The sequence below is a fragment of the Lithobates pipiens genome, unplaced genomic scaffold (genome assembly GCF_037356315.1).
Source record: "Lithobates pipiens isolate NorthernLeopardFrog02 unplaced genomic scaffold, aLitPip1_a1.2 Scaffold_13, whole genome shotgun sequence".
In the NCBI taxonomy this organism is placed as follows: domain Eukaryota; kingdom Metazoa; phylum Chordata; class Amphibia; order Anura; family Ranidae; genus Lithobates; species Lithobates pipiens.
Window position 1 is genome coordinate 496,977,822 of NW_027507718.1, and position 27,163 is coordinate 497,004,984.

The 27,163-nt window shown below is 40.4% G+C and overlaps 1 protein-coding gene across 2 annotated transcripts in view; it reads left to right on the top strand.

Moving 5' to 3' along the window:
* Positions 1-27,163, top strand: part of CTNNA2 (catenin alpha 2) — an 877,929-nt gene that overhangs the window by 796,036 nt on the left and 54,730 nt on the right. The window contains exon 11 of one of the 2 annotated variants that reach the window (XM_077478018.1): positions 1,163-1,306. The exons of the other annotated variant lie outside the window; for it this stretch is intronic. Within the exon in view, the coding sequence (XP_077334144.1) occupies positions 1,163-1,306 (144 nt within the window). The remainder of the gene's footprint in view (positions 1-1,162; positions 1,307-27,163) is intronic. 2 annotated transcript variants of the gene reach the window in all.

Sequence of the window (27,163 nt, forward strand, 5' to 3'; positions counted from 1 at the left end):
CTTTAGATATTTGTGGACATGCAACACTGATATATTTCCTATTTAAGAAAATTGATATGGTAGACTTTTACAGTTTATAAGTATAAACGTATAAAATATATAAAATTATAATTTTGTGTGTGTGTTTTGTCTGTATTATCTTCATACTTATAAAAATCATACATTTCTGCCTAACTCCTCATTAAAGAGAGACTATTTCACTAACATAACTGCTGTATGCTGTCTATGGATGGGTGAATGTAATATTAGCATAAAAAAAAAAGAGAGAAGAGAAAGTTGTGTGTGAGATGATAATGTATTTGGGCCACGCACATCCATGTGAATTTAAACACAAACACACACACCTTTATAAATATTCATATGTTAATTTTGTTTTACATTGATGTTTTCATTTTCACATCTGAAATGGATTTTGTTAATATTATTATTTATTTATGTATGTATTTATTTTTTATGACACAGTAAACATGGCGCTGTGGAATTAAATTATTATTTATTTTTTGACACACTAAACATTGTGCTGGGAATATAAATTAGAATTATTATTATTTACTTATTTATTTTTATGACACAGTACTGGGGTCTATTTATTAAAATTTTCACACACTTTCTCAAAACATTTTTATTAAAAATTGATTTAATTAAAAAATATGTGAGCCTGGGATGAACATTGTCTGAATATTTTTGAAAATATTTATAAATAGACCCCTAAGCATGGTGCAGAGGATTACGTTTTGCTTTAGCGAGATACATTCACCCATCCTTAGAAATGACATCACTGGCTATCTCAAAAAGTGGTCAAAATGCTCTGCCCTAATCTCTGGATTCTCTTGAAGAGTCAGGTAATGGAGCCTAATCTGTGAACCAATTTGTTAAACCTGTATGTTTTTGGCCAATGAAAAAAAAAACAAAAAAAAACTTTGTCTCAAAGCACAAAATCTCTCTGAGTTTAACAGCTAGTTAATAATATTGCATATATATGCAAAAACAAACAAAAAATAAAAAAGACAGAATGTTTCGTGTTTTTTTCCCAATATATACAAGCCTCTTGCATATATACATATTTTTTTTTATTTTTTTGCCTTTCTTCTGAAGAAGCCTGAAAAAAAAACTCTCTTTTACTCTCTTACCCTTTCTCTCTTCTGTATTTCTCAAAAATCAGCCCGGAGTGCAGAGCACTTTCACTACCTTTTATGACGTAGCAGGTGATGTCATAACTGGCAGGGATAGTCAACTTTCCCTCGATCTACTCCCCTCCTGCAACGAAGGAAATATTTTCAGCACTGGAAGCCGAGACTCATCTATGGTAAGTAATTTCAACTTTAATCTGCATCTCTAATAAATTTGCATTCCTTTTTTTTATTTTATTTTTCAAGGAAATGTTTGCTTCCTGTGCTTGGCGTGGCTCTTTGATTGCTCTTTCTTTCATTTTTTTTTTCTTTTTTTTAATAAAGCTTGGAGTGAAGGATTTATAGATAAACTGTGATCTTCATTGCAGCATCACAGATATGCCTCATTTACTTTCAGTTTTATATATCTGGAAATTAGGATTAATGGTGGCTGCTTTGCATTCTTTTGGAAACGGCACTTATGCTTGGCTCTTTGTGTACTTTGTAGCCTTTTTAGAAAAACCTGATGGTCTGTTTTGGATCTTTTCCTTTTTTTTTTTCTTTGTTGCCTCCTGGGTGCCTATTAAACCTGTCAAGATGTCAGAGATATTGCACAAAAGGGCAGGGGAGGGTCATGTGAAGGTTGTAGGCCCACAGGAATTTCTGCTTTACTTCTTTTTTTTTTTTATTATTATTTTCTTTTAAACCCTTTGCCAACTCGCTGTGTGTCCCATAATTTTACAAAGAGAATCGGCAAGAGGCAATAAGGCATAGTACATAAATCAAAGAGAAGGAGCATGATCACAACCTTTTCAATGCAATGCTCATCAGTTTGATTGATGGCAGACTGTCAGTTCTGCAGCCCAAAGTCAAACTTGGACAAGCAAGGACATTTTACGTTTAGGAATAAAAAATATAGATGGCTACATTCTGGTCATCAAATAACGTACAATGTGATATACTGTGCAATACAATTGTTACCTAATTAAATTATATATATATATATATATATATATATATATATATATATATATATATATATATATATATACAGTATATATAATCATATATACACAGTATATACAGTGCCTACAAAAAGTCTACACACCCCTGTTAAAATGTCAGGTTTCTGTGATGTAAAAAGAGGAGACAAAGATAAATAATTTCAGAACTTTTTCCACCTTTAATGTTCCCTATAAACTGTACAACTGAATGGAAAAACAAACTGAAATCTTTGGGGTGGGGGTAAAAATAAGTGTGCACGCCCTCTTATAACTGGGGATGTAGCTGTGTTCCGAATTAAGCAATCACATTCAAACTCATGTTAAATAGGAGTCAGTACACACCTGCCATCAGTTAAAGTGTCTCTGACTAACCCCAAATCAAGTTCAGCTGTTCCAGTAGGTCTTTCCTGACATTTTCTTAGTCGCATCCTACAGCAAAAGCCATTGTCCACAGAGAGCTTCCAAAGCATCAGAGGGATCTCATTGTTAAAAGGTATCAACCAGGAGAAGGTACAAAAGAATTTCCAAGGCATTAGATATACCATGGAACACAGTAAAGACAGTCATCATCAAGTCTAGAAAATATGGCACAACAGTGACATTACCAAGAACTGGACGTTCCTCCAAAATTGATGAAAAGATGAGAAGAAAACTGGTCAGGGAGGCTGCCAAGAGGCCTACAGCAACATTAAAGGAGCTGCAGGAATATCTTGCAAGTACTGGCTGTGTGGTACATGTGACAACAATCTCCCGTATTCTTCATATGTCTGGGCTATGGGATAGAGTGGTAAGATGGAAGCCTTTTCTTACCAAGAAAAACATCCAAGCCTGGATACATTTTGCAAAAACACATCTGAAGTTTCCCAAAATCATGTGGGAAAATATGTTATGGTCTAATGGAACTAAGGTTGAACATTTTGGCCACAATTCCAAAATATATGTTTGGTGCAAAAACAACACTGCACATCAGTAAAGGAACACCTTACCCACCGTGAAGCATGGTGGTGGCAGCAGCATGCTTTGGGGCTGTTTTTCTTCAGCTGGAACAGGGGCCTTAGTCAAGGTAGAGGGAATTATGAACAGTTCCAAATACCAGTCAATATTGGCACAACACCTTCAGGCTTCTGCTAGAAAGCTGAACATGAAGAGGAATTTCATCTTTCAGCATGACAACAACACAAAGCATACATCCAAATCAACAAAGGAGTGGCTTCACCAGAAGAAGATTAAAGTTTTAGATAGGCCCAGCCAGAGACCAGACCTGAATCCGATTGAAAATCTGTGGGGTGATCTGAGGAGGGCTGTGCACAGGAGATGCCCTCACAATCTGGCAGATTTGGAGTGTTTTTGCAAAGAAAAGTGGGCAAATATTAAGTCAAGATGTGCATGCTGATAGACCCATACCCAAAAAGACTGAATGCTGTAATAAAATCAAAAGGTTCTTCAACAAAATATTAGATTAAGGGTGTGCACACTTATGCAACCATATATATATTTATTTTAATTTTTACTTCCCCCCCCCCCCGCCTAAAAGGTTTCGGTTTGATTTTCAATTGAGTTGTACAGTTTGTTGGTCAAATTAAAGGTGGAAAACGTTTTGAAATGATTTATCTTTGTCTCCTTTTTTTACATCACAGAAAACTGACATTTTAACAAGGGTGTGTAGACTTTTTATATCCTATGTATATACTGTATATATATATATATATATATATATATATATATAAAAAACGGGTATCATTATTTTATTTTACTACATATATATGAAAACATTTCTAATATATAATATAGAGACAGCAACTTTCTAAAATTTTCCAAAAATGTAAATGAAATGTTTTATATATATATATATATATATATATATATATATATATATTAACCTTTACTTTTTATTGTTTGTCCAATCTTCTTTTTTTAAACTCATTTTTCAAAGAGCATTTAGGAGTTCAGTGGGCTGACATACACAGAATGTTATCTTGAACTATACATTCCGATCAGAATGTCAATAGGAAACCACTTACCTTCTAAGCAGGGAAAATTCCTGGGATTACGCACAGATTACTTTGAGGTGGATGTGCTAAACAGCTGAAGGATAAATGGGCAATGGTGTGTCGAGTGGAGGCTGAATGGATTGTCTTGAATTCACTTTTTTATTTATATAAAAAAAAGGTGGAATCCATGGAGTCTAAAGGAAAGGTAGCATAAACATTACTGCAGAGAAAAAGCACAAGACCTTGAGAAAAGTGCTAAAAGTACAAAAGGCCTGAAAGCTGTATTTTGTTTTTTATTACAAGTGGGAATAATATTATAATATGGTTGTACAGAGCAATTATAGCTTTCATATTGTTTAAGTAAAGTAGTCCTTCAAAACTATTTTCTATTTTTTGCTGTTTACTGCTTTTGTGCAAGAGGATCAAATATAGAGACGAGGTAATAGTTGGTCACTGTTTTGCCCAGCATATTGCAGAACCCCAAAGAAGTTGTTTAAAATGTATGAAGAGTTTTTTTTTTCTTTTTTTTAGGGGTCAATTTAAGAAAACTGGAGAGTGCAAAATCTGGTGCAGCTTTGCATTGTAACCAATCAGTTTCTAACTTCAGCTTGTTCAATAAATCTTTGACCAAAAACAAAAAAAAAACGGAAAGCTGATTGGTTTCTATGCAGAGATGCACCAGATTTTGCACTTTCCAGTTTTCGGAAATCAATCCCTTCGTTTTCGAAAGACTAGGAAAGGATAAGAACCCTTGTCTAATTTGTATTTCTATCTTTGCCTGTAGTAGGTACAGTAGATGAAGTCCCGGTTAAGTGGGCGTAGCCCCTTTATTTGTCCTAGTGACCATCAGTGATTACAGAAAGTAATAGGGTGTCCAATATTTTGGAACTGTTACCAAAACAAGAAGTGAGAGTATGTTTTTTGGCAAAACCTTTTCTGGTGTCATCAGATTTCCTTATCACTACAAGTTGAATCTCTTGGTCAGGAAGTGCAGGGAAACTTTAAGAGGTTGTAAACCTCAAAAAACAAAACAAAACAAAAAAAACCCCCTGCAAGACAAAGGTATATAGAGCTAGGATGCATCGTAATACTAGCTCATTATGAAATACTTACCTTAAAACGATGCCCGGGTATCGGGGAGCATGTGTCGTATACCCCATCCTCCAACCTGACGGCACTAGTGCTTGATAATTTGCCCCAGCACTGTCACATGTAGGCAGGGAGGGAGCCCTTAACCTTGTGTAAGTACCAGGATGCATCCTGCATCTTACATGGGGCTTCATCTATTCAAGTCTAGTCCAAGAACAGAAGTGGTGAGGAAGCAAACAAAAGGTGAATATATGAAGCTGTTTGATTCACAGGCTTGCGTTATAATAATTAATTTCCTACTACAGGCCCACACATTTCCACATTATTTTTTATTCTTAACACATTAAACACCCACCCAAAAAAAGACATTTGAACAACCTTTCACTCTAGATACTATATTCATTAATGAATGCATTTTGTTTTTGTTCCATCTTCTCATTTAATCAATTTATTTTTTGTGTTTTAAAAGTTCTCCTGCATGATTATTAAAACATAATTCCCCGTGCCAGGAATCACTTACTCATGCTCTGGGGAATGTCAGTTCCCAAAATCTCTTATTTTATTCCTATCATATTATTAAGTTAAATGCTCTTTAACGGGCCTGCATGGACGCCTAATGCTTCTGAAATATTCTGAGGAACCAAAACAGATTAAATGTAAATTAAATTTTGTGCAAAGATAGAGGTAAATTGAGTAGTGAGTAAATGGTAATAAATATATGTATGACAATGATGTCTGCTGGTGTTGTATTTAATTTAGATAGGACAAGTATAGATACAGCAGGTATATGTTTCTGAGGAATAATCAGACTCCGGTGAGAAATTTCTGTTCATATGCATCAAGTTCTTAGCTTACCACCAACATAATAATAAACCGGGTTAAAGTGTAATTCTAGTTTCTACTCTGAAATAGAGTGAGAAAAAAACGTTTTGGGAGACTCCAGGCAGTACTAAATCCCAAATGAAGGTTCAAACTCTTCCGTGGTCTATTTAAAATACTGAAGAAAATAAATGTTTTGTCTGAAATTCTGTTTTAAAGCCCAATAAAAAAAGTTTACTCATGCAGTGGGGCTGTGCCTGCACTGCACAGGTCAACTGTGAGTTTTGTCTAGGGGTGAGGAGAAAGCTTATACTCACGTGCCCCTTCACTCCATTGGAAAATGGCGCTCTCTGCGGTCCAGTGTTCCAGATCTATGGGCTTACGGACGTCAGGAAGAGTCCACATCTCAAAACCGCTGCAGCACGGGGGAGGGGGGTGACTGACCAGTCTTGTGTGGGAGAATCAGAGGACTAGGTAAGTATATCACCCTTCTCCTCTCCCCTAGACGAAAACAAGTGTGGGCATAGCCTCATTGCATGGGAAAACATTTTTTTTTTTTTTTGCCCAGAGATTACTTTAAAGAAGTCCATCAAGAATAACCTCTAATTAAAGCAAAACTAAAGGAAAAATTGGCAAAAAATTGCTTGCCATAAAGCTTTTTTCTTCCTGTTTCCTAATTGCACACACAATCAATGAAATACCACAGATACTGGAAATAAGATCTGGGAAAAGCTAACTACTTACTGCATGTGGAAGGTATGTTATCTATGGCCAGCCCAATAGAGAAGACTGAAGAATGCAAACCCAGAAGAAGACTGGATATGGATGGCAGCAACATTGATGGAACAATGAGGTGGAGCATAAGCTGCACATCACCGAAAGAGGGCACTTTAGCCTACTTTCACATTAGTATGAGGGAGCCCAAAACAAGGGACTTACCCCTTAAATACCTGTTCAGGTACCTTTTATAGTCCAAAAATTCTATACTGTTTCTCATTGATCAGACTTTAAACAGAATTATTTCAGCATAGTGGGGATTGACTCATACAACTGATCTCCGCCCTTAACACTTGTTCTTTTATCCCATGATTAGTGACTCCTCTGAAAGTCATGCCCCTAGTCCCTGGAAGTCTAAAATCACAATCTCTGCTTTATATTGTAGGTGGGAATTAGGTGTACCAAATGCAGAAGATTTACCAGCATGGTGGTTTGCCTACATAGGTTACATTTTTGGGTGGATTGCTAGTTTGCTCAATTACGTGCTCAACTCTTGCTTTAAAGAAAACATCTAGTCTATTTTATAGATAACCTATGAAGATAAAAGATAATAGTCATATTTGTCCATTTTCAGGTTGTAAAATTCTATTAGAAATGTTGTAAATTCTACATTGAACTTCAGGACATTCTATTGCTTAGCCGCTTAAAACCATTTCCTTCTAGACACAACTGATGGACCTCGTCTTTTATGTAGTCCTTAAATTCTAAAAGTAATTTGCTAAATCCTTATTGTGACCTTAGATATTTTTATACATATTAATTAGGTCATTGCTAAGGCTTATCTTGTTTCTCTGAAGCTACACAAGTTTAGTTTTCTAGATTTGTCTTATACATGACACTTCACACATGACATCTCTATCCATTTTATTAATTTGGTTGCCTGCCTTTGAACCCACTTTGAATGTCCTTACACTGTGCGGTTCCTGAGAATATATATCATATTCATGATATGGCCATAACAAGGACATCTTGAGCATAAAATAATTTTTTTCCAATATGGTATCAGGGTCTATTTTACTTATAAGAACATATACACATTTGTCTGGTATCAGCCAACTAATTTTACACCTTATTGACTCATGTATGTGCGGTCCTCAAATTTTAAGTAAGAGTATGATGGATGACACAGTCATACAGGGTTATGTTTTGCATACGGCTGTCCCCAACAGAATTTGTCACTGCCAGGGGCGCAAAATATAGGGGGTGCAGCAGTCGCGACCGCAACTGGGCCCTGTGCTGCAGGGGGCCCATGCAGCCCCCTCTACATATGGCCGGCAGCAGCATAGGCAGCTAGGGGTACCAGTGCACCATGCACATGGGTGCCTGGAGGTGGAGGGTGACTAGCAGAGCTCCATGCTCGACTCGCACTGGCTGCTCTTTAGTTGTGCATTTCCCGCATGACCTGTGTCCTCGGCTTGCTCCTCAGAATACCCCTCTCCTGCTCCATGCATTGCCGCTCAGTCCGATGTCTGTTCTCCCCAGCCAGAGTCCCGCCCACACTGCACTGCATACTTCTCCCAGGCAAACAAACTTTAAGCACACAGATTCTGGGAGATATGCTGATCAACCGTCCAACACACTGGATGGAGCCCAGGCCAACATGGATGAGTGCGCGGCCTGCAGCTTGGTCATGGTGAGTGAGAGGACCCCCATCCCCCACACACCATTACTTACCCCCTCCATCTCCCCCTGGGGACAGGGGCCCCTTCTCATGTGGGGACAGAGACCCCTTCTCACCTGGGGTCAGTAACTTCATCTGCCCTGGAGAAAAGGACCTCATTTCTTCTGGGGATGGGGACCCCATCCTGCCTAGGGACAGTCCCCCAATGGGGCACCTAAAAATAAATAAAAATAATAAAAAAAATACTGATGCCAGTGGTGGAACTACAGGGCTCACAAAGGTCATACCTATGACCACGCTCTGGAGTTCCACTGCCGGACTCTGAGGGAGGGGCCCTGGCTGGGGTTTAGGGGGGCCCTTCATGGTTACTTGCATCGGGGCCCTGAAGGTTCTAGTTACGCCACTGGTCACTGCATGTGTCCCTGTTTATATGATGTGTGTCCACTGTAGCCCCTTTATGGTTTGGGAGTTACTCAGCTGTCGTCATGTGACTCGTTAGTGTTAGAAGGTATCAGGTGTGAATGGGGATGCAGGTGTGTTAAATTTGGTGTTATCAGTCTCACTCTCTCATACTGGTCACTGGAAGTGCAGCATGGTCCCTCATGGCAAAGAACTCTCTGAGGATCTGAAAAAAAAAGAATTGTTGCTCTACATAAAGATGGCCTAGGCTATAGGAAGATTACCAAGACCCTGAAACTGAGCTGCATAATGGTGGCCAAAACCATACAGTGGTTTAACAGGACAGGTTCCACTCAGAACATGTCTCGCCATGGTCGGCCAAAGAATTTGAGTGCAGGTACTCAGCATCATATCCAGAGGTTGTCCTTGGGAAATAGATGTATGAGTGCTGTCAGCATTTCTGCAGAGGTTGAAGGGGTGGGGGGTCAGCCTGTCAGTGCTCAGACCATACATCGCACACTGCATCAAATTGGTCTGCATGGCTGTCGTCCCAGAAGGAAGCCTCTTCTAAAGATGATGCACAAGAAACACCGCAAAACAGTTAGCAGACTAAGGACATGGATTACTGGAACCATGTCCTGTGGTCTGATGAGACCAAGATAAACTTATTTGGTTCAGATGTGTTAAGCGTGTGTGGTGGCAACCAGGTGAGGAGGACAAAGACAAGTGTGTCTTGTCTACAGTCAAGCATGGTGGTGGGAGTGTCATGGCCTGGGACTGCATGACTACTGGTGGCACTGGGGAGCGACAGTTCATTGAGGGAACCATAAATATCAACATTTACTGTGACAAACTGAAGCAGAGCATGATCTCCTCCTTTTGGAGACTGGGCTGCAGGGCAGTAGTATAACATGATAACAACCCTAAACCCTATGTGTGTGTATATATGTATATATATATATATATATATATATATATATATATATATATATATATATATATATATATATATATATATATATATATATATATATGGTTGGGCCCTCTTTTGCCTACAGAACTGCCTTCATTCTCCGGGGCATTGATTCAACAAGGTGTTGGAAACATTCCTCAGAGATTTTGGTCCATATTGACATGAAAGTATATATATATATATATAAAATATATATATTATTATATTATACTAGATATATGGCCATTAATCGCAATGGGTACAATCCAGGAACCATATTTGATTGTCCAATATTTAAAGTGTCTTTGTTTTTCAGCTGAGCTAGCTACGTAACTGTTCAATCTTGTAAATAAAAATATTCATTTCATACATCAGCTGCGGCTGTCTTGTGTTCAAACCCCCTGGACCCTCCGGGATCCTCGATCCCTAGGCACTTCTTTAACTTGAGGACTGGTAATCCAAAACTCAATAGGAGGCCAAAGCAACAAACCTAGATCTGTGCACTTCAATCAGAATGTTAAATATTGCATAAAAATAACAATCCTACATGACAGCCCCATGAGTATCACAAACCCCCACAAGGGGAAGTCAGCGCCACAAATTCCATACACAAGCATCTCATTTCACGTGGAGAAAGTTGTGATTTATGGCAGCAATCTGTCAGGCGAGGAGCACACGTCTGTTTGCCTGTAAATAAAAACTGTATCCACTTGTGATCATTTAGCCCATGTACCGGTGGCGGTAATGCAATGCAGCGTCCTAACACTCCGCATCAAGCATTCCATTCATAGAGGCACGGAGAACCTGGCTGACAAAACGCCGTGATATCAGTCTTGATAATCACTTATGTGTTCTTTCTAGCATTAAGAAATTCTCGGCACATTTTCAGGACATTCATCACACCTGAAGGAGCTCTATTTGCCTGTCACATGATTTATGCTGGTGTCACCCCGACCGCTTGCGTTCATATATATTCACATTGCGGTGACTGACACAGTTTTCTTCTTGCGTACATGTGCAGCTAGTCGGCCTTAATGCTGGGAGCTGGATGTGGTCTGGTCACCGCTGTGAATTCCTGTGTGGAATTTTGCAAGCGTGCTGAAATCAGAAGTGGTCTGGAATATCGACAAGGGGATTCATCTTTTGTAATACAGATGTGTACCAATATGTCTAGGGAGTATGCCTCTGGGGGGTTGTTGATTTACTAGACTGTGGGTATAAGATTGGGTATATGGGATTGTATGATATTTTAAATTTTATGGATTTTTTTTTTTTTGTGGATGAACTAGATGGACTTTTTTCAACCTGACTAACTATGTAAATGCGAATAGACTGTTCACTTGGCAAGGGAAGTTGCACTTTGCAAGCAAAATTCCTCATAGCTTAGCAAATGAGGTGTAGGTCTGATGCCTTCCACCATCCAATTACACTGAAGCAAAAATGCTATTTATTATCATTATTGTTATAGATTATATTACAGGCATACCCCACTTTTAAGTACACAATGGGGTTTATTTACTAAAGCTAAAAAGTGCAAAATCAGACTCCCTTCTGCATTGAAACCAATGAGCTTCCATGTTTTATTACCAAAGTTTAATTGAACAAGCTGGGGTTAGAAGCTCATTGGTTTCTATGCAGAAGTGAGCCTGATTTTGCACTTTTTAGCTTTAGTAAATAAACCCCATTGTGTACTTAAAAGTGGGGTATGCCTGTATATGATATTATATTATTATTTTATTTTCCTTGCACAATTGGACATTCTTTGTAAAGTAAAATTGCACCACATTCACATTGCAAATTGCAACATCCCTGGAAAGGGGAACAACCTATTTTTCTTTGGTAAATCATCTTTACAATGGGAAATACTCCAGATAAGCCTTGCAGCCAAGAAGGAGGAGAAGGGGCCCCTGAATGATCAAGGGATGAGATGAGGCTCTGTGCTTGGTACAGGGAGTAGCAAGCTCTTTTAATAAAGAGTACTGTCTGTCAGCATCTGACATCATAGTAGGGGTTGATTTACTAAAACTGAAAAATTATTATTTTTTTGGGGGGTTTTAATACTCTTTGGTCCCTATATGTCAATTTTTGGGATATTGGGTTTAAGTTCTATTCCAACAGCTGCCAGTGCAGTTATTCCAGAGATTAGTAAATTAAGAAAAGCTTTGTGGCAACAGTTTGGAGAAGACCTTTTTCTATTCTAACAGCTTCATCAAGAAATGATTTGACTAGTCTGTTGTGAGGAAATTAAATGTGGCCTGCTCAAGGTCCAGCCTTTTGTGTGCTGCCAACCTTGTGGTAATAGTTTGGAGAAGGCCCTTTTCTGTTTTCTGTTCCAACGGCCCTTAAACGTGCCGACGCACACCTACGGCGATTTGCGGGATCATGCCGGCCTCCTGCCGTATAATGACGGTGACTGGTTGGCAAGAGTTTAAGGTATGCATGTACACAGTGAGTGAGTCAAGAAAAAGGATACCACTTCTCCAGGTAGGTCGGCCGAAATATAAACTTCTCCTCCAGCTATCAGGAGCCCCAGGTGCTGGCAATGCATGTAGTAACGAAGACAAAGGGAGAAATATCCTGGGCAGCCGCACTCCAAAATAAATGTTACCTTTTATTGAAAAATCAAGATCACAGCATACAAGCCCCAGCAAAGTGATACAAAGAGCTGATGCATTTCACACTACAAACAGTGCTTACTCATAGCATAAAGCTATGAGTAAGCACTGTTTTTAGTGTGAAACGCGGCAACTCTTTGTATCGCTTGTATGCTGTGATCCTGATTTTTCAATAAAAGGCAAAATTTCTTCTGGAGTGCGGCTGTCCGGGATATTCTCCCTTTGTCTTCAATACAGTGAGTGAGTGTGTTCACTGTGTTTATTTAGAAAAGGAAGGCGCTGATAAATGATAGCAGCAGGTGGGGGGAGAGGAGAGGCGAGGAGAGGAGAGGAGGGGAGCCAGCAGCAGGGGGACCAACACGGCGGAGGCCTGGGAAATAAGGGGAATTGGCACTGTGCGTAGTAATAAAGGTGTGCCCAGGCCCACCTGGCACGCCCCCTGTGCACTCTTATGATAATAGACTATCTATCTATCTATCTATCTATCTATCTATCTATCTATCTATCTATCTATCTATCTATCTATCTTTCTGTCTCTCTGTCTCTCTGTCTGTCTATATCTGCTCTTTAATAGTGTATAACCCACCCATCCCTCCATCTATATCTTTATGTAAATTGGCCATCCATATTTCTTTTTTCCATGTATTTCCACTTCCTGCTTATCACCAGCACCAGCTAAAAGTAAAAATATATTTTAATAAAACATAATGAATTTGCACAGAGCAAAGTGCAAGTCCAGCCACTTTCTTTAGAGCTTTTACAGCATTTCAGGGATTACTATTATCGTCCATCTGAAAGAATTAAAAACCCACTAAGGAAAATAACATATTAAGGCTGGTTCAAAAGGCTAACCGGTAAATGTACACTTAAATGTAAATTCTCACCAATTTCTATCACATACAATGAAACAAGCCAGGGGGGCCGGTGTTTTTCGCTGCCAAGCAAAGTGTTAAACTTATTGAAATGTACTTTTTTTATTTTTATTTTTTTATTTTTTTTAAGAGCTATGCATTTAAGGCACAATTATATTGTACAAGGCCTGATAAAAATCACTCTGTCCGTCCCCAGAGACAGTGGCTTCCATTTCTCATTCACTTCCTCCTCTCATTACTCTGACAACTGAAAGACATTCGGTAATCGTTCACATGCCTGAATGATACATGAATGAGGTGTTTTAATGTGAGTTGGAGCGGCGGCTTAATGAAAAAACAGCGGGACAAAAATGAGCAAAGATTTATATAGAAGGTGCAGCTCTAATGGGGTCGAATCTATAAAAATAATAAATGAGGGGATAGATTTTGTCGTTGGGGAAAAAAAAACAAAAAAAAAAAAACGAATTAAGGTGATGCATGTAGGTCTTATCTCTATTTTTAGAGCCACGGGATTGGAGATAAAAATGGGAATATTATACTTATTAGCCTATAACGGGCACGGCAGGATGCTACCTTGTTGCTGCTATACATTTGTTACATCTAGATAGTAAATCGAGACAAGGCTTCGTGCAGGCAAATGGATGCATTTTTGAGGGTTCTTAATAGGCACACATCGTAAATCTAACTTTTCCAGTGGTGGTGAGGTCAGCAAAGTGGGATTGTGATTATAGTGATTAAAGTTTTATGGCTCAAAAAATGCATCATGGGTATTGTGTACACGACAGGGGGTGGCAAAATATTCTATTGATGGTAAGTTCTGCTATGCTGACATTATTTGAAGATGGTTTTCAAAGGATGGAGGAGTTTCTCATTTGAATCGATTTTTTTTTTTTTTTGTTTGTTATTCAACCAACACATCAACGAGTACATTCATCAGTGGTATCTAAATGTGGATCTATTAGTCTGTCATGCAGTTTAAGATTGTTTATGATAATTAGTTTGACCTAAAATGGATTTGCAAATGATTTTCTGTGATTAATTTAAGAAAGACATTCTGTTGAGGCTTATAAGAATTAAAAAAAATAATTATATATATGTATATATACCGTATTTATCGGTGTATAACACGCGCCAGCATATAACACGCACCCCAAGTTTAGGAGAGAATTTTAAGGAAAAAAACTTTTAGGAGGGAAATTTAAGGAAAAAAACTTACATTTAAATGCCCATCAATGCAGCCTTATCAGTGTCCATCTGAAGCCTCGTCAGTGTCATTTGCAGCCTTGTCATGCAGCCTGTCCATCATTGCAGCCTTGTCATGAAGCCTGTCCATTATTGCAGCCTTGTCATGCAGCCTGTCCGTCATTGTAGCCTTGTCATGCAGCCTTGTCATGCAGCCTGTCCATCATGCAGCCTGTCCATCATTGCAGCCTTGTCATGCAGCCTGTCCATCATTGCAGCCTTGTCATGCAGCCTGTCCGTCATTGCAGCCTTGTCATGCAGCCTGTCCATCATGCAGCCTGTCCATCATTGCAGCCTTGTCATGCAGCCTGTTCATCATGCAGCCTGTTCATCATTGGAGCCTTGTGCATCGTTGTCAGCTTTTTTTTTTTAAAATGGCGCCGCCGAGATGTCCTGTGTATCTCGGCGGCGCCCGGTAGTTCTTGGCCCCCTTCGGCCGTACTGGGAGGCTTTCGGCCGCCTTTGGTCGTACTGGGCGGCTTTCGGCTGCCTTCGGCCTTTCCTCTGCGACATTCGCCTGCCTTCAGCCGTACTCGGTGGCTTTCGGCCGCTCTCGGGGCCCCTCTCTGCGGTTTTCGGCCGCGGAGAAAGGCCGAAGGCGGGGGAAAGCCGCCGAAGAATGGCCGAAGGAGGCCGAAAGCCACCGAGAAGGGCCGAAGGTGGCCGAAAGCCGCGAGAAGGGCCGAAGGCGGCTGAAAGCTGCCCAGAGCCCAAAAAATTGCACAGAAATCACGGAGGATCAGCGTATAACACGCAACCGCGATTTCCTCCTGATTTTAAGGGGAAAAAAGTGCATGTTATACGCCGATAAATACGATATATATATATATATATATATATATATATATATATATATATATATATATATATATATTATATATATATATATATATATATATATATATATATATATATATATAAACAGGCCAGGGTCAGTTCATGTATTTGAAGAAGCATGGAAAATGGTCAGCAGTGCACAGATGATGAAAATTATGAAATGGTTAAAGATATGGGCTAATATTTTAGGGATGTGTGATAAAGTTGGAAGCATTCAACAATGCAAAGGCCAGGTTTGGAGGGATACTGGGGACAATGGTAGCTGGTGCCGTCTTCGGCCTGCTTCAGATGGTGGAATGTTATACTGGAAGTGGCGCTCATGATGAAGTTGGCTATCAGCATCAGAGCGAAGGTCTTTTGTGGGGGGGGTCTCTGTTGATAGATGAGGCACGTGACAAATTATTTGATGAATTTTAGGAAGGGGTGGGGCTTTCCATGTATTTGGTGTAGACTATGTAGGAATTATAAATGGCCAAATGGATGAGATAAATTGCTACCTTGTTGTACTAGAAACAGGACCTGGTTTATTGACAAATAGGGCTGAATCATTCGATCATTGAAATGCACCTCCCCATGTAGAGATTGTAATCTTGGACACATGTTGGCTTTTTAATGGGACCTTGTCTTCTTTGAACCTCAAATGTAGTGTCATCATGGATGGTGGACATCATGTGAACGTTCCTGTTATCTTTCCACCTCAAGACCAGCACTTTGCTGCATCTCAATGTTGTTCTTTCCCCCTTCGCAGCTTTTTGTTCACTAGAGATTGTGGGAAGCCCTTCCTATTCTTTCTAGCGGTTCCACAGGCCAGGGTTTTTGCGATGTATAAGTGTTTGAAAAGGGGCAGGCTGGTATAGAAGTTGTCAAGGTATATGTGATATCCTTTGTTCAGAAGTGGGTATGCCAGGTCCCATACAATTTTTCCAGTTGTGCCCATGTAGACTGGGCACTCAGGGGGCTGAAGCTGGGAATCTCTTCCTTCGTTCCTTTTTTTTGTAAGCCTCATGTTTATGGCGAAGCCCATAAACAATTTAAACTCCTCCAAATTCAGATCTCTCCACTCAAATGGATGGGCATATGATGATTGGGGGTTGTTGGCAATATACTGCTGGGCATATAAATTGGTCTGCTTCACAATGAATTGCAGCAAAGTATCGGACAAACGCAGATAAAAGCAAGAAATCTCTGTAAAATTTTGGGTGTTGGCCTGCACACCTGACTGTGCTGTGAAAGGAGGAATAATTGGTGATATATATATATATATATATATATATATATATATATATATATATATATATATACGCAATCCCACACATCCAAGCAGGGGGCAGCTCGCTTTCACTGTGATTACACACAGCGGAAGCCCATCGACGGATACTAGGGTACCTGATGTCCTTCGGCACCCACTGTTTATCAGGCAAAGAGACAGAACTGCCTATGTAAACGAGGGGGGTAGGGATGGAGTTTGTGTCCCTGCAAAACAGGGAATAAATTCCATCCCTTCCCCTAGTAAAAGCATTTCACGCAGTATACACCAACACTGGCTAGGCACACAGTTAACCCTTTTGATCACCCTAGATGTTAACCCTTCCCAGACAGTCTCATTAGTACAGTAACAGTGCATATTTTTAGCACTGATCACTGTATTAGTGTCACTGGTTCCAAAAAAGAGTCAAAAGTGTCAGTTAGTGTCAGATTGTCCACCGTAATATCACAGTACCACTATAAGTCGCTGATCGCCACCATTACTAGTAAAAAATTAATTAATTCAAAAATAAAAATATCCCATAGTTTGTAGGTGCTGAAAACTTTTGTGCAAACCAATTAATATACACTTATTGGGATTTGTTTACCAAAAATATGTAGCAGAATACATATTGGTCTATATTTATGAAAAAATGTCAATTTCAAAGATTTTTTTTTTCAATTTTTCTATTGGGTATGTTTTATAGTAGAAAGTAGAACATATTGTTTTTTTTTTTTCTAAATTGTCAGTGTTTATAGCACAAAAATAAAAACCGCAGACATGGTCAAATACCTACAAAAGAAAGCTCTATTTGTGGTAAGAAAAGGACATACATTTTATTTGGGTACAGTGTTGCACAACCGCACAATTCTCAGTTAGAGTAATGCAGTGCCGTATCGCAAAAAATGACTGATGAGCACTGATAGGCGGCACTGGTGGGCACTGATAGGAGACACTGGTGGGCACTGATAGGCGGCACTGATGGGTGGCACTGATGGACATTGATGGGTGGCACTGATGGGCACTGATGGAGAGTAATGATTGGCATTGATGGGCAGCACTGCTAGGTGGCACTGATAGCCAGACTGGCATCACTAATAGACACTGATTGGTGGCACTTGAGGGCACTGGTGGACAGTGATTGCTGGCACTGGTGAGCAGTGATTGCTGGCACTGATGATCAGTGCCCTGATTATGTGTCTTGATGTCCCCTGGGCGGACATACCGCTGATCGGCTCTCCTCACCACGCACTCTTTCAGTGTGAGTCAATGAGAGACGATTACTAGCATCTGTGATTGGACACAGCTGATCACATGGTTAAAGTCAGAAAGTTCAGAGGAGAGGTATTTGAATAAGTGGAGGCATTGGTTACAATTCAAAAAAACTGATAATTATTGGAAGCTACTCGAATGTTAAGGAATGGTTATAAGGGAAGGATCGAGTGAGAGGGGGAGGGGGGAAGGGGGGGGAGGGGGGTATAAAAGGGATTTTTATTGATGACAATGTAAAAAAGATGAATTTTGTAAGAAATGTGATTATTTGATAAAATTGATAAATAAAGAATAAAAAAAAAAAAAGTGCTGCGGCCGCTGCTCTTTACAGAGATCGGGGTCGCACCATGTCCTAGCAACATGGTGAGGCCGTGAATGCCGCTCCCCCCCCCCCCCTCGTGGGCACGCAAAAGCAGCTGTTCTGGGACGATGTCATATGATGTCATCCCAGAACGAGAGCTGTACTGCCCCTGCCTTGTTTGATCATGGTGGTGGGCAGAAAGCGGTTAATGAACATGCCAATAACAAAAATGTAAAAATTGCAGTGGTCCGTAGGGGAGTACTGGTGTGAGAGATGAAGTGTTTAAAAGCTGAATTTGGTAATAGAAATAGATAAAATCCCCAACGACTACAGTTATGTATTTATTAATCACGTCACATGATTTACTTTCTATTCCTAGGGAGTAGAGTCATGCAAATGACATGCCCTAAAGAGGACAAGCTAATTGCTTCTAAAAAATAAAGTAGCTAGAAAACTGGACTTTTTTGGCCAATAAACTATAATAGACAATGTTTCAACTCGCAATTAACTGAATTTAAAAAAGTCTTCATTAGCTCAATTTTGAATTAGCTAAATTTAAAAAGTCTTCAAAAATAAATAACAATAAAAACAGTTGACAAAGCATGGTAGCATTGGCACTTTCTATTGTTTAACTAGGTGCCGCGTGACCACAGTAGATTTGCTGTGGACAGGCAGCAAAGGTAGGTTGGACAATATACCTTGTACGTTGCCACCTGTCTTCCGGGTTTATGGCATGCATGCAAACACTCTCCATCCCGTGCTGTAATTTGTCCCAGCACAAGTTTGGCAGCAGATTTCAGCCAATGATTGTGGCTGAAACCTGCTGATCTGTTGTGGCCAATCGCACAGAGCTCTGTGTGCAGTGGACAGTGATCTGGCTGTTTCTTCTGCCTGAGAAAACAGGGAGAAAAAACAGCCAGGTCAGTAAGTAAAAGCAGCACATGTTACACTTGTTAGGCAGACAGTTAATCCCTTGATTGTCCCTAGATATGAACCCCTTCCCAGCCAGGGTCATTAGTACAGAGTCAGTGTACAGGCATACCCCACTTGTAAGTACACAATGGGATTTATTTACTAAAGCTAGAAAGTGCAAAATCAGGCTTTTATTACCAAAGTTTAATTGAACAAGCTGGGGTTGGAAGCTCATTGGTTTCTATGCAGAAGGGAGCCTGATTTTGCACTTTCCAGTTTTAGTAAATAAGCCCCATTGTGTACTTAAAAGTGAGGTATGCCTGTATTGTATTACATACCTCCCAACATTTTGCAATGGGAATGAGGGACACCTACTAGCAAATGTATGTAGGCATAGGACACTCCCCCTGCTCCACCCCCTTAAAGGAGAAATAAACCCCCAAAGAAGGTTAATTAAATCTGCAAGTGTCTTTTTTTACTACTACTATTCCTTTATATTAGCATTTAAAATTTACAAATGCAGCATCTTAGAATTTGGATGAACGGTTTAGCACTGGGAAACACTTTTTGAAAGATAAAAAGTGCATTTTATATACAACTATATAGATCAGACCAAAATGAGGGACAAATGAGGAGGAATGAGGGACAGAGGGGCATTGCTCCAAATCAGGAACAGTTGGGAGATATGGTATTACTACTAATCACGATATTAGTATCACTACAGACATCAGTGTCAGTTAGTGACCTTCCCAGCCAAGTGTCTGTTAGCGTCAGACTTCCCGCCACTCTGTCACAGTCCCACTATAAGTCGCTGATCACCGCCATTACCAGTATAGCATCTATAGCTTTGTAAATTACAGTATATATACCAAATCTTGCAGACACTATAACTTTTGCGCAAACTAATATACACTTATTGGGATTTATTTTTTACCAAAGATGTGTAGCAGAGTACATTTCAGTCTAACTTCATGAAGAAATGTGGTTTTATTGAATATGTTTTATAACAGAAAGTAGAAAATATTGTTTTTTTTTCCCAAAATGTCAGTCTTTTTTCATTTATATAATAAAAAAAACAAAAAAAAAAAACAGTGGTGATCAAATACCACCAAAAGAAAGCTCTATTTCTCTGAAAAACAAAACAAACAAAAAACATATATATTTAATATGCATAAAGTGTCGCATGACTGTGCAACTGCCAGTTAAACTCGCACAATTCTGAATAGTAAAAAAATGCCCTGGTCATGAAGAGGGTAATACCTCCTTAAAGAGGAGGGCCGGTTTTGAAAAAAAAATGTAAAAGTCAGCAGCTGCAAACACTGTAGCTGCTGACTTTTAATAAGCACACTTACCTGTCCAGGGCGCCCGCAATGTCGGCCGCCCGAGGCTGACCCGTCCAGGGGCGGACTGACCATTGGACCACTCGGGCACTGCCCGAGGGCCCCATGCCACTAGGGGGCCCCATCAGGGTTGCCAGCCTCATTAAAACAAGGGAAAGTATGTAAAAAAACGTTTTTTTTACATCTGTCTCTGAAATGTGCCTTACCGACATCCTTATGGTCTAAAAATCCCAAGATTATAGCTGCCCCACCTCTCCAGTACCTTCTCAGCCAATAGAAACATGTCTGTGTATACTGTGTGATTGTATACTGTGTGTGTGTGTGTTTGTGTATACTGTGTGGCCCTATAATGTCTGATTGCCTGGGGGCCCCATAATCTCCTATTGCCTGGGGGCCCCATGAGTTGTCAGTCCGTCCCTGGACCCGTCCCTCGGTCTCGGGTCCCGGCGCCACCATTTTGGGTAAGGGAAACAGGCAGTGGACCCTTGCGGCTTCACTGCCCATTTCCTACTGCGCATGCGCGAGTCGCGCAGCGCTTTGTGAATGGGACGCGCTGTGTTCTGGGACACACAGTTCCCAGAACACAGCGCGACCCATTACCCAGAAGACGCCGCACGGAGGAGAAAAGAAAGAAGATCTCCGCGGAGGAGGAAAAGGCAGATTAGGATGATGTGCCTAGCAACAGGCATTTCTGGTAAGTAAAAAAAATCATAATTTTTCTTTTTTTTTTTTTTATGATTTTTTTCTAATCTTTAATGTATTTTCTTTTTTCAGGGTGGCCCTCCACTTTAAGGTCAAGTGGCTAAAAACAACATATTGCAAGCTAGAATAAAAATTGCAGCATTGCTTTTATTACTATTCTATATCATTATTATCCCCAATATTCGTTTCAGTTTCCATGAACATAAAACAAAAACATTTCTATCATCCCATAGATCCAGATTTTAACGCAAGATTTAAAAGACATATTGATGATTCGATTGGAAGTAAAATGACGTGTGTACTTTATTAATGTATGATAAAACCCACACGAGGGGCCAGCATCGATCATACATTCTAGGTGTAGTGCTGTGCGGAGTCTAGCTTCTTGTTTTGCAGTTTGTCAGGAATCAGCAGGAAGTTCTGTTTCATTTTCTTCCTATAAAGAGAGTAGCGGTATTGCCGGTATGAGCTCTCCAGCAGTGCTGTAACCCTGAAGCCCCATGTCTAAGGGCTGCCTTTGACATACAGGAAACATATGAGCATCTTCAAGCTTCAAATATATAATCGTATACATTTATGAAATAGAGAAGATTATTCTCTTAGTTTCCAGAAGAAATAACCATCCACCCATCCTGTCCTCACACGCTGGCAGTAATCTCCTTTTTCCGTGCAGTGGAATGCGGAACTTTGGCTTGTCTGTTTGAGGAAGCTGACCTGCAGTTTACAAGAGTTTTTTTTTTTTTCCCATCTGTCTGAAAATGTTCTGTTTTATCATCTGAACTCCACATGGCTGGAGTTGATACTGGGGAGAAAGAAAATGTCAGGTGCACTCATATGAAAACTGAGAAGGCCATCTTCACCAAAAACAAAATAGTTTCCCCTTAAAAGTCATGAAATATCATTTTACGCTACAGGGTTTCTCCTTTTCTTCACTTTCACTTAGACTCACATAACAACATGGTTGCTTTTACAAAAAAGGGTTAGTACACCCAAAACTTATATAGAGTAGAGGTTTCTTATGCCGCGTACACACAATTGGACTTTCCGGCAGACTTGGTCCGGCAGGCAATAGCAGAAAAACTCTGGATAGTCGCACACCAGAATAAAGCTTAAAAATTATTAAAATTATAAAAAATCGGGGGTCACATCACATCAAATAATTCACAGCAAAGAAAAGGGTACAAAAATGCTTACACGTTTCGCACTGGAATCAGTGCTTACTCATAGCTGACATGGTACGGCAGACCGGAATCCATCAGACAATTTGATCATGTGTGGGCTCCAGCGGACATTTTTTTCACCAAAAGTCCGATCAACCTAGAAATAAAACATGTTTCAAATCTATCCAACGGACTCAAGTCTGACGGACTAAAAAATCAGGAAACCGTTCGTTTGTGTGCTAGTCTGACGGACCAAATACAACGCAAGGGCAGCTATTGGCTACTGGTTATTTAACTTCCTTGTTTAGTCCCGTTTACGTCATCACGTTCAAAATGAACGGACTTTTGATCGGACTTAGTCCGGTCGTGTGTGGCCAAGTCGGTTCGTTCAGAAAGTCAGACGGACCTTCGCCAAAAGTCAGTCGGAAGACCGTCGGACTTAGTCCGTTGAAAAGTCTGGTCGTGTGTATGCGGCATTGTAGTTTCTTATATCAATCAAGGACTGTATTGGTGTTGGATGTATTGATGATGTTAAATGGACAAAGCTACAGGAGGTGCTAGAACAACCAAAGGTGGTCGAGATCATCCAAACTCCCAAGTTGGCAGGGACAGCATTGAGAATCATCTTCTTTTGGTGCCTTTCCCAACCCTTTGCACTTAGGGGACTGGCATTATTTTCTGGTGTTGCTTGAACACTCCAGATGGTTCTCCTCTAATGCCTTCCATGCCTACTGTCACACATGGACTCTTAACAGCTTATTGTGATTTGGCTTATTCTACTACAGAGTACCCATAATCAGTGGCAGCTGGTGCTCCATTATTTTAGGGTTGCGGCAAACCCCCCATTCGGTCAGTTGGTCGATCAATGAAACCCTCCCGTCGCTCAGTCGATCGGTGAACAAACCCCCACTGTCACTCATCCCACCAGACCCGCACTTACCCTATCCAGGTTGCGGCCAGATTCAGCAGCCTCCCCCTGCGCCTCTTCCTTGGCAGCTTCTCCCCTGCTTCTGTCTCAGCCAATACGGTAATTTCTTGGCCAATTGGGTCTTAAGACCTGCTTCCTGATTGGCCGGGAGGAGGAGAAGCAGGAAGACAATAGCAAATATTAATTTGCTATTGTCACACAACTGGGTGGGTTCAGGGCACAGTGCTCTGCACTCCGAGCCCACCCTTTTTGAAGCTATTATGTGCTTCAAAAAAAAAAAAAAAAACCTTAAAATCCAATGCGTCCAGCATCCTGCATGTAGATTAGGAGTTGGGCACATGGAGTGGCCGCTACTGCCCATAATCATGGAAACAGCATAGTCACTGTTCCCAATGAAATTGTGATCTCACAATTGTGATCTTGATCCTTTTCTTCTTGCCTGCCCCAGTTCTTTTGCACTTAAGAGACTGGGCCTGCAACACCTACTGTAGCCATTATGAGGGGTTCCTACACTCCCGGTTGGATCTATTGATGAAAAAAAATGAATGAAGTTACAGGAGGTTGATCTACGATTTTTATCATGACTGTGACATTGTGGTGGACAGATTGGACACTTTTGACACTATTTTGTGATCATTGACACATATACAGTGATCAGAGCTAAAAATAGCCACTTATTACTGTATAAATGTCACTGGCAGGGAAGGGGTTAATCAATAGGGGGCAATAAAGGGGTTGAATGTGTTCCCTGGAAGTGTTCTAACTGTTGGGGTATGGGCTCACTACAACATGACAGAGATCACTGCTCCCGATGACAGGGAGCAGTAGATCCCTGTCCTGTTGCTAGGCAGAACAGGGAAATGCCTTGTTTGCATCTCCCCGTTCTGCCTCTACTCACCGCAATCTCCAGTAAACATTGAATTCATGGGATCTGCGGTTACTGTCCCACGGCGTGCGCGCCAGATATGCGGGAATGTCAAATGGACATATGGGTACGCCCTTTTGCCTGCCCTTGCCAATTCTGCCGACGTAAATAGGCATATGCGTCAGTCGGCCTGTGGTTAATGCATAGAATTTACCTCCTACCTTTACAACCACACTTATCACACACCCGTCGTCATTATACATCGGTACTTTGACAGTAAATACCATTGTTATGGCAGCAGATATCTTCCATAATCCCGGTATTTTTAAAAACGGCAGACGGTCCTCTTTCAGATAAATGTGGTCTCTGTGGCAGATTTTATCAGGGACAGGAGAAGGCTCCTCCCGCTGCGTTCCGGTTAAAGTGCCCCGTCCCACCGAGCTCACGTACAGAAGCGAACACATACGTAAGTCGCGCCAGCATGTGAAAACGGTGTTCAAACCACACGTGAGGTATCGCCGTTATCGTTAGATGCAAGAGGAATAATTCTAGCACTAGACCCCCTCTGTAACTCAAAACTAGTAACCTCAACTGTAGAAATTTTTAACCATCGCCTATTGGGTTTTTAAGTACTAAAGTTTGTCGCCATTCCACGAGCAGGCACAATTTTGAAGCATTAAATGTTTGGTATCAATTTACTTGACATAACATTATCTTTCACAATATAGAAAAAAAAATTGGTCTAACTTTACTGTTGTCTTATTTTTTAAATCAAAAAATTAATTTTTTCCGAAAACATTGCATTAGTAAGACCGCTGCCCAAATACGGTGTGACATAAAGTATTGCAACGACCGCCATTTTATTCTTTAGGGTGTATTAAAAATATATATATAGATAATGTTTGGGGGTATTATAATGAAACGTCAGACTTGGTTGCTTTCGTCATATACTGCTTCCTCCCAGCCTGAATATAGATATCAGATATTCCAACCACTAACAACCACATGACAAGACAATACTCATTTGGTTGCTGAACATGGAAGGTTTATTACAAGAATACAGTCTTATATACAATTGAAGAGGAGGTTCCCCCATCCTGCTCATATAACTCTAAGCCCTTGTACACACAGTCGGAGATTCCAACAGAATGTGTCCTATCGGACCGTTTTGTCGGATATTCCAACTGTGTGTGGTCTCCATTGGACTGTTTCCGTCGGAGTATCCGACGGACCAAGTTTTCCAACTTGTTGGTAACATTTTCCGACAAAATGCTCCGATCAGACATACTCCGATCATGTGTAGAGAATTCCGATCGGACAAAGTGCCACGCATGCTCAGATCAAATTCCTACACCAAAGCTATTGGCTACTAGCGTGAACGTAGTCCCGTCGTAACGAAATAACGTCATCACGTCGGATTTTCCGTCAACTTTGTCCGACCGTGTGTATGCAACAGTTTCAGACAAAATCCGTCGGACAAAATCCGACAGACAAAATCCGACGGATTTGGTTGTCGGAATCTCTGACCATGTGTACAAGGGCTAACAAAGCACCTGTAACCAGAAACCTAAATTAACATGAGCTAGTTATCTAATTATTTACCCCGACCTGGTGACTCAGAAATATGACCTTTCATGGTAGACTTGCCGTCCCCTCACTTACAACTTACAATACCCACAAGTATAAATACATCCCCCAATAGTTTGCTAGGAGACAAAGGCGTGTTAATGAGCACAATAAACTATTGGGTGAAAGACCCAGGCTTACCAGATGTCATTAATCAGCATTCCTTTCACATACATCTGTCCACTGAGTCCCAAGCTGCCAGAGACCATCATGACCTCCTTTATAATTTCCTTTTGCAATACAATAACATAATATCTTCCTAAATGCTTGTAGCTCCCTCAAATGCCAGGGCCAATAGTCGTAGATCAGAGGCTATCATTCAATCCCCTCCAAAAGCCTCTGTCCCGGGTGAGTCTGTCACAAGTAATTTTCTATCAAAAACTGATTTTAACTTGTAAACAACAAATCTCAAAAAGAGGCTCTGTCCTTAAAAAGAGGCTTGGTCCTTAAGTGGGTTATTGAACAAGCTGAAGTTAGAAACCAATTGGTTACTATGCACAGCTGCACCAGTCTTGGTTCCCCCCCCCCCCCCCCTCCGTGTTCAGTTACCTTTCGAACAGTCTCTACGTGGATCTCAAATGTTCTTTATAAGTTTACTCCTAAAACCATAATAATTGGCTAACACAACTGCCTTTGTGAGTTTCTCAATGTAGAAACAGATGGAATGATGCTAATGGTTCTGTAAAGTGCTATATAATGTAGGTGTTATATAAATATGGGGAAAAAGTAATATTTATGGAACACGTTCAGTACGTTTTCTTACTTATGTGTCACTTCAAACTTAAAAAAAGAAAATGCAAATAAAAAAATTTTCATACAGAGAATATAAGTGAAAATGAAGAGTAATGACGCATACACGCGACTGGAATTATGGTCAGGAAAGGCACTGATGGTTTTCCCAACGGAATTCCGGCAGAATTCCGCTCAAGCTGTCTTGCCTACACACGGTCACACCAAATTCCGACCGTGACGTACAACACTACGATGAGCCGAGAAAAAATCAAGTTCAATGCTTCCGAGCATGCCTAGGAATTTTACGCGTCGGAATCGCTACAGACGATCGGAATTTCCGATAGAAACTTTGTCCGTCTGAAAAATTGAGAACATGCTCTCAAATTTTTGCTGGCGGGAATTCAGCCAGCTAAATTCTGATGGAGCATATACACGGTCGCATTTTCCGATGAAAAGCTCTCATCGGTCTTTTGCCGGCCGAAATTCCGATCATGTGTATGTGGCACAAGAGATCATGGTCTGGTATAACGTGGTAGCGATGTACAGATCTGTTATAAGAGTGCTCTCAAATGATTTAATTTGTGCAGATTATCTGTAAAATTTGAATGTTTGCCCCCTTGGTTAGCTTCAAGTACCTTTAAGTTTAACTCTTCTATCTAAGAATCATCTAAGGCTTGATGGGTGCTGCTGTATTTTTAGACTGACCCCTTAGGGTTAGGTGCAGCAGTATAGCCGCAGGTAGGAACGCACCC